This window comes from Neofelis nebulosa, chromosome 13 (genome assembly GCF_028018385.1).
Source record: "Neofelis nebulosa isolate mNeoNeb1 chromosome 13, mNeoNeb1.pri, whole genome shotgun sequence".
In the NCBI taxonomy this organism is placed as follows: domain Eukaryota; kingdom Metazoa; phylum Chordata; class Mammalia; order Carnivora; family Felidae; genus Neofelis; species Neofelis nebulosa.
Genome location: NC_080794.1, coordinates 42,461,716 through 42,475,656, shown reverse-complemented (window position 1 = coordinate 42,475,656; position 13,941 = coordinate 42,461,716). Strand labels below are relative to the sequence as shown.

The following is a 13,941-nucleotide window of genomic DNA, read 5'->3' as shown; positions in this document are numbered from 1 at the left end:
GTGTGACATTGCAGCTCCAGCCGTCACATCCGTGTCCAGGCAGCAGGAAGGAGGATGGGGCGAGAGTGTGCTGCAGCCGCGTGCGCCTCTTTAAACGGCTTACCTGGAAGTCCCACCGTGTGACTTCTGCTCACATCTCATTGGCTACTTGCATCGGCAAAAGACCCTGAAAAAGCAGGGTCTTAGCTGGCACTGTGCCGGCCTCAGTACCTAGTAAGGAAGAGAGGAAGGATAGGCATTGGATGGGCGGAAGCAGCCTCTGCTCGATGCGTTGCTCCTGGTTTGTTTTGGGGTTATCATAGGCTGTTTGGTGGTAACCGAGAGCCACCAGTCTCTGCGGATCTTTGGCCTTTTCTGGCTTCACTCCTGTGTCCATTGGTGATTCTTACAAGATCTTTCCAGGACCAGGCACCCAGCCAGGGCTGGAGTTGCATATTTGGGAGCGTCAGACGTCCCCTGGCAGATTGCCCTTGTGGAAAGGGTGCACTTGTCCTGTAAAGCAGGAGGCCCTTGTGAATGCCGCTCCTGGGACCCGGGTGTGTGTCCAGTGTCCTAGAATGTCGCCCTCACGGGCAGGCAGGCAGTGAAGGTGGCACTGAGCAGCAGCCAGTAGGATAGCTGGTTTCTTCCTTCCCTGCCTTCCTCCCCTCCTCCCTTTTTTATTTTTAAAATTAAGGCTTTAGGCACAGGGGGTTGAGTGAATCCCACCCTTGTTCATGGTCTCTGTCTCTCCCCGTCAGGACAGGGTTGGCAAACCCCAGCCAGTGGGCCACATCTGTTTTTCTGTGTCCTGGAGCTAAGAATGGATCTTTCTGTGTAGTCTTTTCTATTCTACTCTACTCTATTCTTTTCTTTTATTTTATTATTTTATTTATTATTTTGTTTTTATTTTTTTAATATCTATTTACTTTTAAGAGAGAGACAGAGAGACAGTGTGAGCAGGGGAGGGGCAGAGAGAGAGACACACACACACAATCTGAAGCAGGCTTCAGGCACTGCACTGTCAGCACAGAGCCCGATGCGGGGCCTGAACACAAACTGCGAGATCATGACCTGAGCCAAAGCCAAGCGATTAACCAACTGAGCCACCCAGGCGCCCTGATGTTTACATGTTTAAATGTAAAATGTAAGAAAGACTATCTTTAGGTGCATGAACCTTTTGGCAAAAACTTTTGCTTGGTTTTGTTGATCTTTACAGAAAAATCTGTTGATATCTTAAAGCAAGGTTTTGTTCTTTAGTTTTTTTGGTTTTTTTCCCCTTTCATTTTTTTGATCTTTAGTTTCACATTCCCCTTCCCCTTTTGCCGTAGACACCATCTCTGGTGTCTTCCATGCGTGTCCTGGGGACGTCTTTGAAGAATAGAAATTTGTCCATTCTTCGTTTGGTTCTTCGGGGTTTTTACGTTACATATTTGGAAATTGTGTTTAGGCACACACACCTTTTGATTTATGATCCTTCCTTGGTAAATTGACCCTTTTGTTCATTATGAAATAATCTTCATCTCTATTAATGTTTGTTGCCTTAGAGTCTGTTTTGTCTGAATTGTGACACCCATTTTCTTTTTGTTAGTTTTGCATAGTTCACCTTTCCTGTCTCTCTTGTTTAAACTGTTCCGTAGCTTTATATGTAAATGTCTCCTGTAAGCAGGTTGTAGGGTGTTTTTGTTGTTTTTGTTTTTTGTTTTGTTTTTTAATGTTTACATATTTTTGAGAGAGAGACAGACCATGAGCGGGGAGGGGCAGAGAGAGAGGGCAACACAGAATCTGAAGCAGGCTCCAGGCTCTGAGCTGTCAGCACAGAGCCTGACACGGGGCTCAAACTCAGAGACCGCGAGATCATGACCTTAGCCAAGTGAACCACTTAGGCACCCCTAGGGTTTTTTTGGTTTTGGTTGTTTTTTTTTTTTTAAACCCACTGTGACAATTTGTCTTTTTTCATTTTTTGAAATATCATATATGTGAAGAAAGTGCACATACATTTACAGAACAGTGTATGACATGAGCTTTCACAGTCTGAGTGAGCATACTTGTAGCAATCTTTATCATCTGATCAGAGTATTTAATTACCCGATTAAATATACTGGTAGGTTTGGATTTACTTTTACTGTCTTACCATTTGTTTTCTGTGGTTCTGCCTGTTTTATGTTTCTTTTGTTTCCTTGCTTACCTTTTTTTTTTTTTTTTGGCTGCATCAAGTATTTTCATTATTCTGTGTCCCCCAGTCCGTCTGTTCGTTTTCCTAATTGATTTTGTTTGTTCCTTGGGGGGGTTGCAGGAGGCCTCACGGCGTACGTGTCTGCCTCAGCACCAACATAAGTCATCACTCTGGCCATTTCCCTAAAAATTCTAAAACACGGGAACCTTCTGACTTCCAGGTACCTCCTCCCCGCCATTCCCGTTACCACTTTCATTCGACGTGTATTTTGAGCCGGAGACCGTATCGTTGGTGTGCACGCCAGTCATTCACTTGTAGGCGCCCTGCCTCCTGCTCTTCACGCCTGCCTGCAGCTCTGCCCCCCGCGCATGCTCCCTCCTTCCCGCCGAGCAGCTCCCTTTAGCGTCTCTTGTTTCCCTGCTTCCTTGAGATAGAGTCGACATGTAACCCTGTGTGGGTTTAAGGTCCACAACGTGATGATTTGTTACGTGTGTCGCGCAGTAGGTACCATAGTACCACAGCAAGGTGAGTTAACGTGTTACTTCACCTCACATAGTGGGTGTTTTGTTGTTGCTGTGGGGTGACCTTTAGCACTTCCTGTCATGCAGGATCCTGGGCGACACATTCTCTCCCTGTTTGCTTATGTGTTTTCCCATCATCTTTGGAGACTTTCACTCCAAATGGAGTGAAAAATGGATATGGATATTTTGGATATGGATATGCAAACGGATATGGAATTTTAAACGGGCAGTCTTTTATTTCTGCGTTTTTAAGATACGGTCTTCTGGCTTTCGTGGGGCATTCATTTCCTAAGGCTGTGGTAGCAAATAATCACAGGTGTTGTGGCTAACACAATGTACGTTTATTCTCTCACAGTCCTGGGAGCTAGAAGTCCAAAATCTACCTTTGGGTCCAAAAAAAAAAAAAGGCATGGCAGGCCCACACTCCCTCCAGGGCTCTAGGGGAGAATCTGTTTCTTACAGCTTCTGGTGGCTGCCAGCGTGCCTACACGTGTGGCCACATCACCAGCATCTTCACATCTCTCTGCTCCGTGTTCCTTCACCTTCTCCATGTTTGTCTGTCTCAGAACTCCCTCTGTCGCTCACAAGGGCCCACGTGATTGCGCTCAGGGCCCGGGCGATCCAGGATGAGCGCCTCCTCCGAAGATGCTTCACTCAGTTACTCTTCGCTCTGTAAGGGAACAGTCCCAGGTTCCGGCGCTGGGGGAGACTTGCTCTAGGGGGCGCGTTGCAGCCTCCCCCCACGTCGTTTCCGGTGAGAAGTCATCTTTCACGTTGTTCGCCGTGCGGAAGGTAACGTGTGTCTGACCCTTCTCCATCCCCCCGGCTGTCTTGAAGATCTTCCTTGTCTGCGTTTCTCAGCAGTCCTACCACGAGGTACGAGGTGTGGTTTTATGTCTACTCGGCTGGGGCTTCGGTGGTGGCGGTGGGTGGTTCTTAGCGCTTCCGGAATCTGAGGCCGGACGTTTTCGTCAGTTTTGGAAAAGGACGGTCCGGTGTTTCTCGTAAGCTCCTTCTGTGCTGTTCTTCTCTCTCCTGTACGTCAGTTGCTTGGCGATGTCCCTTATGTTTTATATGCCTTTCCATCTCTTTTTTTGTCTCCGGGTGCTTCAGCCTGGAGAGCCTGGATGTTTTCAGCAGACCTTTTTCTTGCTCAGTAATCCACATAACTTTAAATTTACCATCTTAACAGTTGTAAGTGTGGTACAGTTGAGTAGTGTTAAGTGTATTTGCACCGTTGTGCCCAAGACCTCTAGAACTTTTTATCGGGCCGTACTGAAACCGTACCCACAGAACACTAATTTTCCCTCCCCCACCCCATTCCCCACCTTGACACCCACATCACCTTCTACTTCTGTTTCTATGATTTTGACTACTTGAGACATTTCATATGAGTGGAATCATACAGCATTTGGCTTTTTATGATGGGCTTAATTGCTTAGCAAATACCCTGCAGTCTCATCCATGTTGTAGTATGACAGGATTTCTGTGGATTTCTTTTTGTTTGTTTGTTTGTTTAAGGCTACATAGTATTCCATTGTGTATACCTACCCCATTTTTTTTATTCATCTTGCAGTGAATTTGGGTTCCTCCTGCCTCTTGGCTTTTATGAAGAAGGCTGGATGAACATGGGTGTGCTAATATCTCTGCTTTGAATTCTTTTGGCTATATTACTGGAAGTGGGATTGCTTTATCGTATGGTTTCTATTTTTTTTTTTTTAATATTTATTTATTTTTGAGACAGAGAGAGACAGAGCATGAATGGGGGAGGGTCAGAGAGAGAGGGAGACACAGAATCTGAAACAGGCTCCAGGCTCCGAGCCGTCAGCACAGAGCCCGACGTGGGGCTCGAACCCACGGACCGTGAGATCATGACCTGAGCCAAAGTCGGACACCTAGCCGACTGAGCCACCCAGGAACCCCTCTATTTTTAATTTTCTTGAAGGACCTCCATACTGTTTTCCATAATGGCTGCATTATTTTACGTTTCCACCAACAGTGCACAAAGGTTCTGATTTATCTGCATTCTCGCCAACTTGTTATTTTCTGTTCTTTTCATGTGGCCATCCTAATGGGTGTAAAGGTCATATCTGAGGGTAGTTTTTGATTTGCATTTCTCTTATAATTAGTGATGTAGAGCATTTAAAAAAAAAATAAACTTGTTGGCCATTTGTATATCTTCTTTGGAGAATTGTCCGTTCTAATCCTTAGCCTGTTTTTAAAAATTATATGTCTTTTTGTTGTTGAGTTGTAGAAATTCTTTATAAAAATAGAACTACCCTGTGATCCATCAGTTGCACCACTGGGTATTTACCGAAAGGATACAAAAATACTAATTAAAAGGGATATGTGCACCTTGATGTTTATAGCAGCATTATCAACAATAGCCAAATTATAGAAACAGCCCAAGTGTTCATCAACTGATGAAGGGATAAAGAAGATGTGGTATATATGTACAATGGAATATTCCTCAGCCATCAAAAAGAATGAACTCTTGCTGTTTGCAACAACATGGATGGAGCTAGAGAGTATAATGCTAAGCCAAATAAATCAGTCAGAGAAAGCTAAGTGTGCCATATGATTTCACTATGTGGAATTTAAGAAACAAAATAAATGATCATAGGGAAAAAAGAGAGGCAAACCAAAAAACAGTCTCTTAACTATACAGAACAGACTGAGGGTTACCAGAGTGGAGATGGGTGTGGCATGGGTGAAATAGGTGATGGGTATTAAGGAGGGCACCTTTTGTGGTGAACATCAGGTGTTCTATGTAAGTGTTGAATCACTAAATTCGATTCCTGAAACTAATACCACATTGTATGTTAACTAACTGGAATTTTTTTTTAATATTTATTTATTTTTGAGAGAGAGAGAGAAGGAGCAGGGGGGCTGAGAGAGGGGGTGACACACAATCCGAAGCAGGCTCCAGGCTCTGAGCTGTCGGCACAGAGACTGATGCAGGACTCAAACTCAAAAACTGTGAGATCATGACCTGAGCCAAAGTCAGATGCTCAACCAACTGAGCCAACCAGGTGCCCCAACTAACTGAAATTTAAATAAACCCTCGAAAAATCAATTCTGGATGTTAGCATCAGATGTATGTTTTGCAGATATTATCTCCCATTTCAGAGGTTGCCTTTTCACTCTATTATTTGCTTTGATGCTCAGAAGTTTTAAAATCTGATGTAGTTCCATTTGTCTGTTTTGCTTTCATTGCCTGTGCTTTTTGTTCTGTTCAAGAAATCATTGCCCAGGGCGCCTGGGTGGCTCAGTTGGTTAAACATCTGACTCTTTTTTTCTTTTTTTAAATATAATTTATTGTCAGATTGGTTTCCATACAACACCCAGTGCTCATCCCAACAGGTGCCCTCCTCAATGCCCATCACCCACTTTCCCCTCTCCCCCACCCCCCATCAACCTTCAGTTTGTTCTCAGTATTTAAGTCTCTTATGGTTTGCCTCCCTCCCTCTCTGCAACTCTTTTTTCCTCCCTTCCCACCCCCCCCCAAAGGTTCTCTGTTAAGTTTCTCAGGATCTGCATATGAGTGAAAACGTATGGTAACTATTTTTCTCTGCCTGACTTATTTCACTTAGCATAATATCTTCCAGTTCCATCCATGTAGCTACAAATGGCCAGATTTCATTCTTTTTCATTACCAAATAGTATTCCATAAACATCTGACTCTTGATTTCAGCTCAGGTCGTGATCTCATGGTTGTGAGATTGAGCCCTGCTTTGGGCTTTGTGTTGAGTGTGGAGCCTGCTTAAGATTCTCACTTTCTAGCTCTCTTTCTCTCTCTCTCTTTCTCTTTCTCTCTTTCTCTCTCTGCCACCCTGCCCCCCACTCTCACCTGTGCTCTCTCAAGTAATAATAAAAAGAAACCATTGCCCACACCAATGTCATGAAGGTTGTTCTCTGTTTTCTTCCCAGAGTTTTATGATCTTAGGTCTTCTGTTTGGATCTTTATTTCATTTTGAGTTAATTTTTGTATATGGTGTAAGATAAAGGTCCAACCTCATTCTTTTGCATGTGGGTATCAATTTTCCCAGCACCATTTGTTGAAGTCCTTTCCTGACTGTGTAATCTTGGCACTCTTTTCAAAAATCACGTAGCCATTATACAGGGTTTATTTTTGGGCTCTCTCTGTCTTCCACTGGTCAGTATATATGTTTTTATGCCAGGACCACACTGTCTGATAACTGTTGTTTCCTAGTACGTTTTGAAATCAGCAAGTGTGAGGCCTCCAACTTTGTTCTTTTTGGATTCTTTTGGCTATTCAGGGTCGCTTGAGATTCCATATGAATTTCAGGGTTTTTTTTTTTCTTTCTTTCTGCAATAAATGCCATTGGGATTTTCAGAGGGATTGCATTGAATCTGTAGATTGATTTAGGTAGTATGGACATTTTAACAATACTGAGTCTTCCAGTCCAGAGCATAGGATGTCTTTCCATGTATTTGTATCTTCTTTGATTTCTTTTTGCAATATTGTGTAGTTTGTAGTTTACAAGTCTTTCACCTCCTTGGTTAGGTTGGTTCCTAAGTATTTTTTCCTTTGTGATGCTCTAGTAAACGGGTTTGTTTTCTTAATTTCTTTGGCAGAATGGTCATTGTTAGCATATAGAAAGTCAACTGATTTTTGTATGTTGATTTTGTATTCTGAAACTGCTGAAATCATTAGTTGTAACAGGGTGTGTGTGTGTGTGTGTGTGTGTGTGTGTGTGTGTGTGTGTGTATTCTCTAGAACTTGTTGCATAATTTTGTGTCATCTGTGAACAGATAATTTTAGTACTTGTTTTCTAACGTGGATGCTGTCTTTCTTTCCTGGTTTAATTACCCTGGCTGGGATTCCCAGTAAGCCTGTTGGATAGTAGTGGCAAATGGGGGCATCTTTGCCTTTGTTTCTGCTCTTGGAGGGAGAGTTTTCCATCTTTTGCCATCGAATATGATGTTAGCTATGGACTTTTCATATGGCTTTTGTTATGTTGAAGTATTTTCTGTCTGTTCTAGTTTGTAAAGTGTTTTTATCATGAGAGGGTATTGAGTTTTGTCAAATGCGTTTTCTGTGTCAATTGAGGTGATGTGGTTTTTGTCCTTCATTTTGTTAATACGGTGTATGACATTGATGGATTTTTGTATGTTGAGCCATCCTTGCATTCCAGGGGTAAATCCCAGTTGGTCATGGCATATGATGTGTTTTTTGATGTGTTGTTGAGTTCAGTCTGGTAGTATTTTGTTGAGGATTTTTGTGTCTATATTCATCAGGGATACTGGTCTGTAGTTTTCTTGTTGTGCTGAGGAATGAGTTTGGGAGTGCCCCCTCGTCTTCAATTTTTGGAAGAGTGTGAAGAGACTGATACTAATTTTTTAAATTTTATTTTGGTAGAATTCTCTGCTGAATAAGCCATCTTGTCCTGGGCTTTTTCTTGTTGGGAAGTTTTTTCTATTACTTGCAGTCTCCTTGTTATAGCTCTGTTCAGATTTTTAAAAATTACTTCATGACACAGTCATAATACATTCTATGTTTCTGGGAATTTATCATTTCTTCCAGGCTGTCCAGTTTGTTTACATATAATTATTCATAGTAGTTTTCTATAATCCTTTTTATTTCTGTGAAATCAGTTATGTCCCTTTCTTCACTTACTACAGTTACGTTAGGCTTCCCCCTTTTGTTCTTCTTTATTCTAGCTAAGAGTTTGTCAATTTTGTTGACCTTACTAAAAAGCCAAGTCTTGGTTTCATTGATTTTTTTCTGGTTTTCTGTTTTCTGATTTATCTCTGCTCTCTATTTTTCCCTTCCTTCTGCTAAATTTGGGTTAGTTTTTTCTTTTTTCCCCCTGATTCCTCAAAGCGTGAAGTTGGATTGTTGATTTCTTCTTTTTCAATGTCAGCATTTACTACCACAGATTTCCCTCTTAGGACTGCTTTTCTGCATCCTGCAAGCGTCGGTATGCTGTGTTGTTTTCATTTGTCTCCAAAGTTTTCTAAATTCCTCTCTGATTTGTTTCTTTGACCCTTGGGTTAAGAGTGACTTGTTGCATTTCCAAGTATGGGTCTATTTTCCTTTTTTTTCTTTCTGCTGTTGATTTCTAGTTTCATTCCATTGTCAGAAAAGATATTTTATATAATATCAGTCTTCTTAAATTAATTTTGTGGTCTATCCTGGAGAATGCTCCCTGTGCACTTGAGAAGAGTGTGTATTCTGCTGTTGCTGGTTGGAGTGTTCTGTGCCTGTCTGTTAGGTCCACGTGGTATGTAGTGCTTTGTGGTTCAGCTGCTCTTTCCTTATTTTCTGTCTGGCTGTTTTGTCCATAACAAAAGTGGGGCTTTGAAGTCCCTATGAATATTGTGTTGCTGGTTCTTCCTTCCGTTCTGTCAATGTTTGTGTCATGTATTTGAGAGTTCTGATGTTAGGTGTGCATGTGTGTTTATAATTGTTGTATCTTTCTGGAGAATTCACCCTTTTGTCATTATATGATGTCCTACTTTGTCTCTTGTGACATCGTCTGCCTGAGAGTCTGTGTAGGCTGCTAGAACATGACTACCTTGCTCTCTTTACGTTCTCAGTTGCACGAAATAGCTTTTCTCTGTTCTTTCACTATTAGCCGGTGGGTATTCTTAGAATTAAAGTGACTCTCCCAAACTGCATGTAGCTGGATCTTATTTATTTATCCATTCAGCCCATCCATTCACATGTAATTACTGATATGGGAGGACTTATTTCCACTTGAATTGTTTTCTGTGTGTCTTATACCATTTTTGTCCATCTCTTCCTCCCTTGCTGCCTGCTGTTGTATGCTTTGTGGGTTTCGGGTTTTTTTGTTTGCTTTTGGTAGTGACAGGTTTTGATTCCCTTCCCATTTCCCTTCATGTATATTTTTAAGAGATTTTCTTTTTGGTTACCATTGAAATTACATAAAACCCCTTAAAGTCTTAAAGTTATAACAATCCATTTTAAACTGATAATAACTTAATTTCAGTCTCCTGCAAAAATTCCATGTTACACTTCTGTGACCCCAACCCCATTTATGTTGTTTATGACACCTATTACCTCTTTTTCTATCAGTGTATAGATTAGCATAGATTTATAATTACTTTTATGCTTTCGTTTTTAAATATCTACACCAGATTTAGAGTGATTTACATGCCTACATTATGTTACTTCCAGATTCTCTATATGTATCTTTTCTCTTCCCAGGGAGTTTTATATTTTCTGTGGTTGGATTTAATGACTTGTGAGATGTTCTATAGCTCTCTGAATCTGTAATTGTGAGGACTTCCAACAAAGCAGATTATTCAGGGAGGAACAGGAATCTTCTAAATTGGTATCCCACTGTGTGGAATGTTCATAGTCATTAGGGTAGAATATGATTCTTGCTCAAATAAGTTGAAGGCATAGTGAGTTGATGTCCATACACAGGGAAATGGAGGTGTAGACGCAGTGTATCCATGCATGGGAAGTTCAGAAGGAATGTGGGAGGGCAGTATGAATTAACAGGGATGCCTTCCGGAAACATAACACTGACTGGAAGAGGGAGGTGCAGAATGTTTATAGTGTTGTGTCATTTTTGTTGGGCACATGCACACACACAGCATATTTACTAGTCTTTTTTGAGTATGTAAAAATCAACATGTGACAACAACAGACATCTGGAAGGATGTACTTCCAGCTCATAATAGTGGTTATGAGGAGGCTGGCGGGGACCAGGACTGGAGAATGGGTGTCAGAGCTGTTTCGCCTTACCTGTAATGTTCTGATTTTTAAAAGGGAAGATGTGTTCATCTTTTCGTGGAGCAGTTCCTTTGCCCCAGGACTCCTCAGAGGCTTTAGTCAGAAATGCATAGGAGTTCCCAGATGGTCATTGTGGCCATCAAACCCTCCCCTGCTGACCGGAACAGGTCAGCTGGTCACCAGGTTGAGAAATGCTCTATAGGAAGCCATGTAGATATACATGGATAATCTTCATGTATGGAGGTGTGGAGGTGTGGAGGTCTGGGTGAGGGAGGGGACAGACTTCCCCTCAATTCTGCCCGTGAGCTTGGTGTGCCCAGGACAAGGGGACTCTCCAGTACTGAACAGGCGAACCGTGCTGAGCTGCTCACTCCACCTGGCTCTGGATGTGTGGCCTGAAGTGGGCAAAGCTGCCTGGGCTGAGAAAGGTCAGGGCAGCAGTGGGTCCCCGGCCTCTCTCCCTCCCTCTGCTCCAGGCACGTGCCTGTGACACTGCCCCTGTCTCCCACAGATTCGGTGAGCCTTGCCTATCAGCGGGTCCAGAAAGTAGACTGCACCTCCCTGAGGCCCGTCCTCATTCTGGGGCCCTTACTGGACGTGGTGAAGGAGATGCTGGTGAACGAGGCGCCCGGCAAGTTCTGCAGATGCCCCCTTGGTAAGGGGCACCCTCTGTGCCTACTGGGCTATGTCCACCTGTCCCCTGGGGCTGCGTTCCACGGTGTTTCCGAGCCCTCCTGACTTGGGTCACATTGCTGTGTGCCTTCTGGATCCTTCTCTGGAAGTAAGGATGGCAGAACTGCTCTTCTGCACAGTGTCCTTGCCCAGAATGTGCCAGGACAGCTCACCATGCCAGGGGGCACCCTCATTCCCGTGTCTGTGCTTTGCAGAGGTGATGAAGGCCTCCCAGCAGGCCATCGAGCGGGGCGTCAAAGACTGCCTGTTCGTCGACTATAAGCGGAGGAGTGGCCATTTTGATGTGACCACAGTGGCTTCCATAAAGGAGATCACAGAAAAGGTACCTGTTGCCTCAGACCCAGGGTTAGGGTTTGAGCATTTGGACTTGGATGCCTGGCCCTTTTGGATCTCTGCCTTGCGTGTTTCTTGGGCCTTCGGTGAACTTGCCTGTGTCCCTTTAGTCCAAGTCGCTCTCCTTGAGGGTTGCCCCCACTGCTTTTGTGTGCTTCCACGGTCACCAACAGGATGCTAGTCTCTGCGCACATGTCACCTCTGTCCCTCTGAGGGGATCTGATGGGAGCTTTGAACTCTAGGAAAGCCCCACATGGGGGATTCTACAGCAGGGTCCTGCATCTGCTCTGCTTATGTGCAGACGTGTTTACATGTGCCTTGTTCTGGGGACAGGGCTCCCAGCCTCCATCAGGGTCACTGCCCCTGAAAGGATTAAGAGCCATTTCTGTGTGTCTTTAAGGCTCTTGAAGGTACTGGGGTCCGTTTGCCAGGCAGCATGAGGAAGAGTGGGGAAATCTGGAAGGGATATTGGAAAAGCAGCTGTTGAAGGTGTGGCTACTCCTTGGTCTCCTCCTCACTGAGTGAAGGAGGTGGATGTGCTCCAGTTAGGGGTGCTCCAGGAAGGTGGAAAGCTGGCCGACGTTGGGCTCCCTCTCTGCAGCTTGCGGGCATTGGGGAGAGCCACGTGCAGAGGGCCCGTGGTCTTTCCTTGGCTCACACTCTGCCCACAGGCTCAGGGAACCCCGGGACACGTTTCAGTCACAGCCACTCAAAGACACGCACTCCCCTTCCCTGGGGCAGGCTCTGCTGAATCTCCATGTCTTCTTTTGCTCAATCTGGCAGAAGTGAGGCTTCTGAGGCCCGGCTGGGGGTGGGCTTTAAGAAAGTTCCCTGTATCTGGGCAGAGGAAGGACAGGAAGTTTGGAGGTGGGCTGTCCAGACCCCACTCCACCCTGGCTCCGAGCCTTGACCACCATCAGAGTTGACAGCTTGTGGGGGAGAGATTTTCTGGGGTAAAGCTCCCCACGGTTTTTCCTACGTGGTCTTCGTGGAAGACTGGTCATGCTGCCTGGTTCGCGGGTAAGACCTTCGTGTTTGTGTATGGAGTGAGGGAGAGCAGTGTGGGAGAGGTGGGACCCAGCAGTGGCAGAGAAAGGCAGGAGGTGTCCTCAGAAGGGTGTCAGTGTTTCTGAGGCCCAGCCCACCGCCCCCTGCCTGTCCCGGGGCACTTATTCTTCCCCCTCCCCCCCTCAGAACCGGCACTGTCTCCTGGACATCTCCCCCCATGCCATCGAGCGGCTGCACCACATGCACATCTACCCCATTGTCATCTTCATCCACTACAAGAGCGCCAAACACATCAAGTAGGTGCCCGGCTCGGCGGGGGCTCGGCAGCGGCCTTGCTGGGGATGGGGCTGCTGGCTCAAACGCTAGGCAGTGGGGGCGGACGTGGGAGAATGAGACGGGCAGTGTGTGTGGGACCCTCCCCGTCTCAGCGCTCAGTCAGGCAGGGCTAACCAAGCACAGCCCTCCTCCCACTGCACCTTTGCCCTCTCTGGTTGCTGCCACGGTTCCCGGAGTATGCGCGGCTTTGTCTGCTCTGCTTCCTGGGCGTCCCACCCCTCTTTGCCCTTCCGCCTCTCAGCTTGGTGCTCACGGGGACACGGTGACTAGCTGACCTGGGCTGGATCCAGGTCTGCTAGGAGCTGGCTTGGGTCATGGATGAGCCTTTGTTTTCACTGAGCTTTAGTTTTCACACTGGTTGGGTTGACAGCTCGTCAAGCCCTCCTCTCCATTTTGCCTTTCTGTGCTTCTAAGCTTCTGGTTCCTGCACCTGGGGACCAGCTGGGGGGCGGGGGGGGGGTGTGTCTGTTCTCTGTGTGCCCGCAGTGGGGCGCCCACCTCCCGCCTACTGCCCAGAGCACTCCATGGGGCCTGCAGGCTGTCGCTGTGCTTTACCAGAGGAGCGCATGGGGCCCTGTTGACAGAGGCCCTGTTACTCTGGAAGGCGGAGGGCCCAGGGAGGCAGGAGACTCAGCCTGCTTCTCTGGATGTCTGATAGGGAGCAGAGAGACCCCATCTACCTGAAGGACAAGGTGACTCAGAGGCATTCCAAAGAGCAGTTTGAGACGGCTCAGAAGATCGAACAGGAGTACAGTAGATACTTCACAGGTAGGTGTGGTCTGGCCTTGTCCACCCGGACTTTTACCCAGGCAGCAACAATTTCATCTCATAGCACAGGTGCCGAGCGTAGAGCTCCAGCATTCTAGTTGGTGGCTGCGGCCATCTACCCTTCACACCCTCCAGGGCGCTCCACTCTCGCCGTACGGTTTGGCGAAGAAAAAGCTGCACTCTTACCAGCTTTGATCTTCGAAGCACCGCGAACCAAAAGAAGCACTTCACTTTGTGGCTTTCAACCTCTGATGAAACCAGTCTTTTGTGGTGGGGTTAATTAACACTGGGCTCGCAGAGGCAAGGACCGTGATTCTAATTCACTTGTAGGGACTGTTGTGATCTGGTTTTGTGTTTCTTGTGCAAAACAGTGGGTCTCAAAAACCAGACTCGGAGCT

General features: G+C 45.6%; 1 protein-coding gene across 4 annotated transcripts in view; it reads left to right on the top strand.

Moving 5' to 3' along the window:
• Positions 1-13,941, top strand: part of DLG5 (discs large MAGUK scaffold protein 5) — a 129,108-nt gene that overhangs the window by 112,248 nt on the left and 2,919 nt on the right. For all 4 annotated transcript variants that reach the window (XM_058696804.1, XM_058696805.1, XM_058696806.1 and 1 more), the window contains 4 exons: positions 10,917-11,060; positions 11,293-11,420; positions 12,626-12,735; positions 13,434-13,543. In XM_058696804.1, the coding sequence (XP_058552787.1) occupies positions 10,917-11,060; positions 11,293-11,420; positions 12,626-12,735; positions 13,434-13,543 (492 nt within the window). The remainder of the gene's footprint in view (positions 1-10,916; positions 11,061-11,292; positions 11,421-12,625; positions 12,736-13,433; positions 13,544-13,941) is intronic.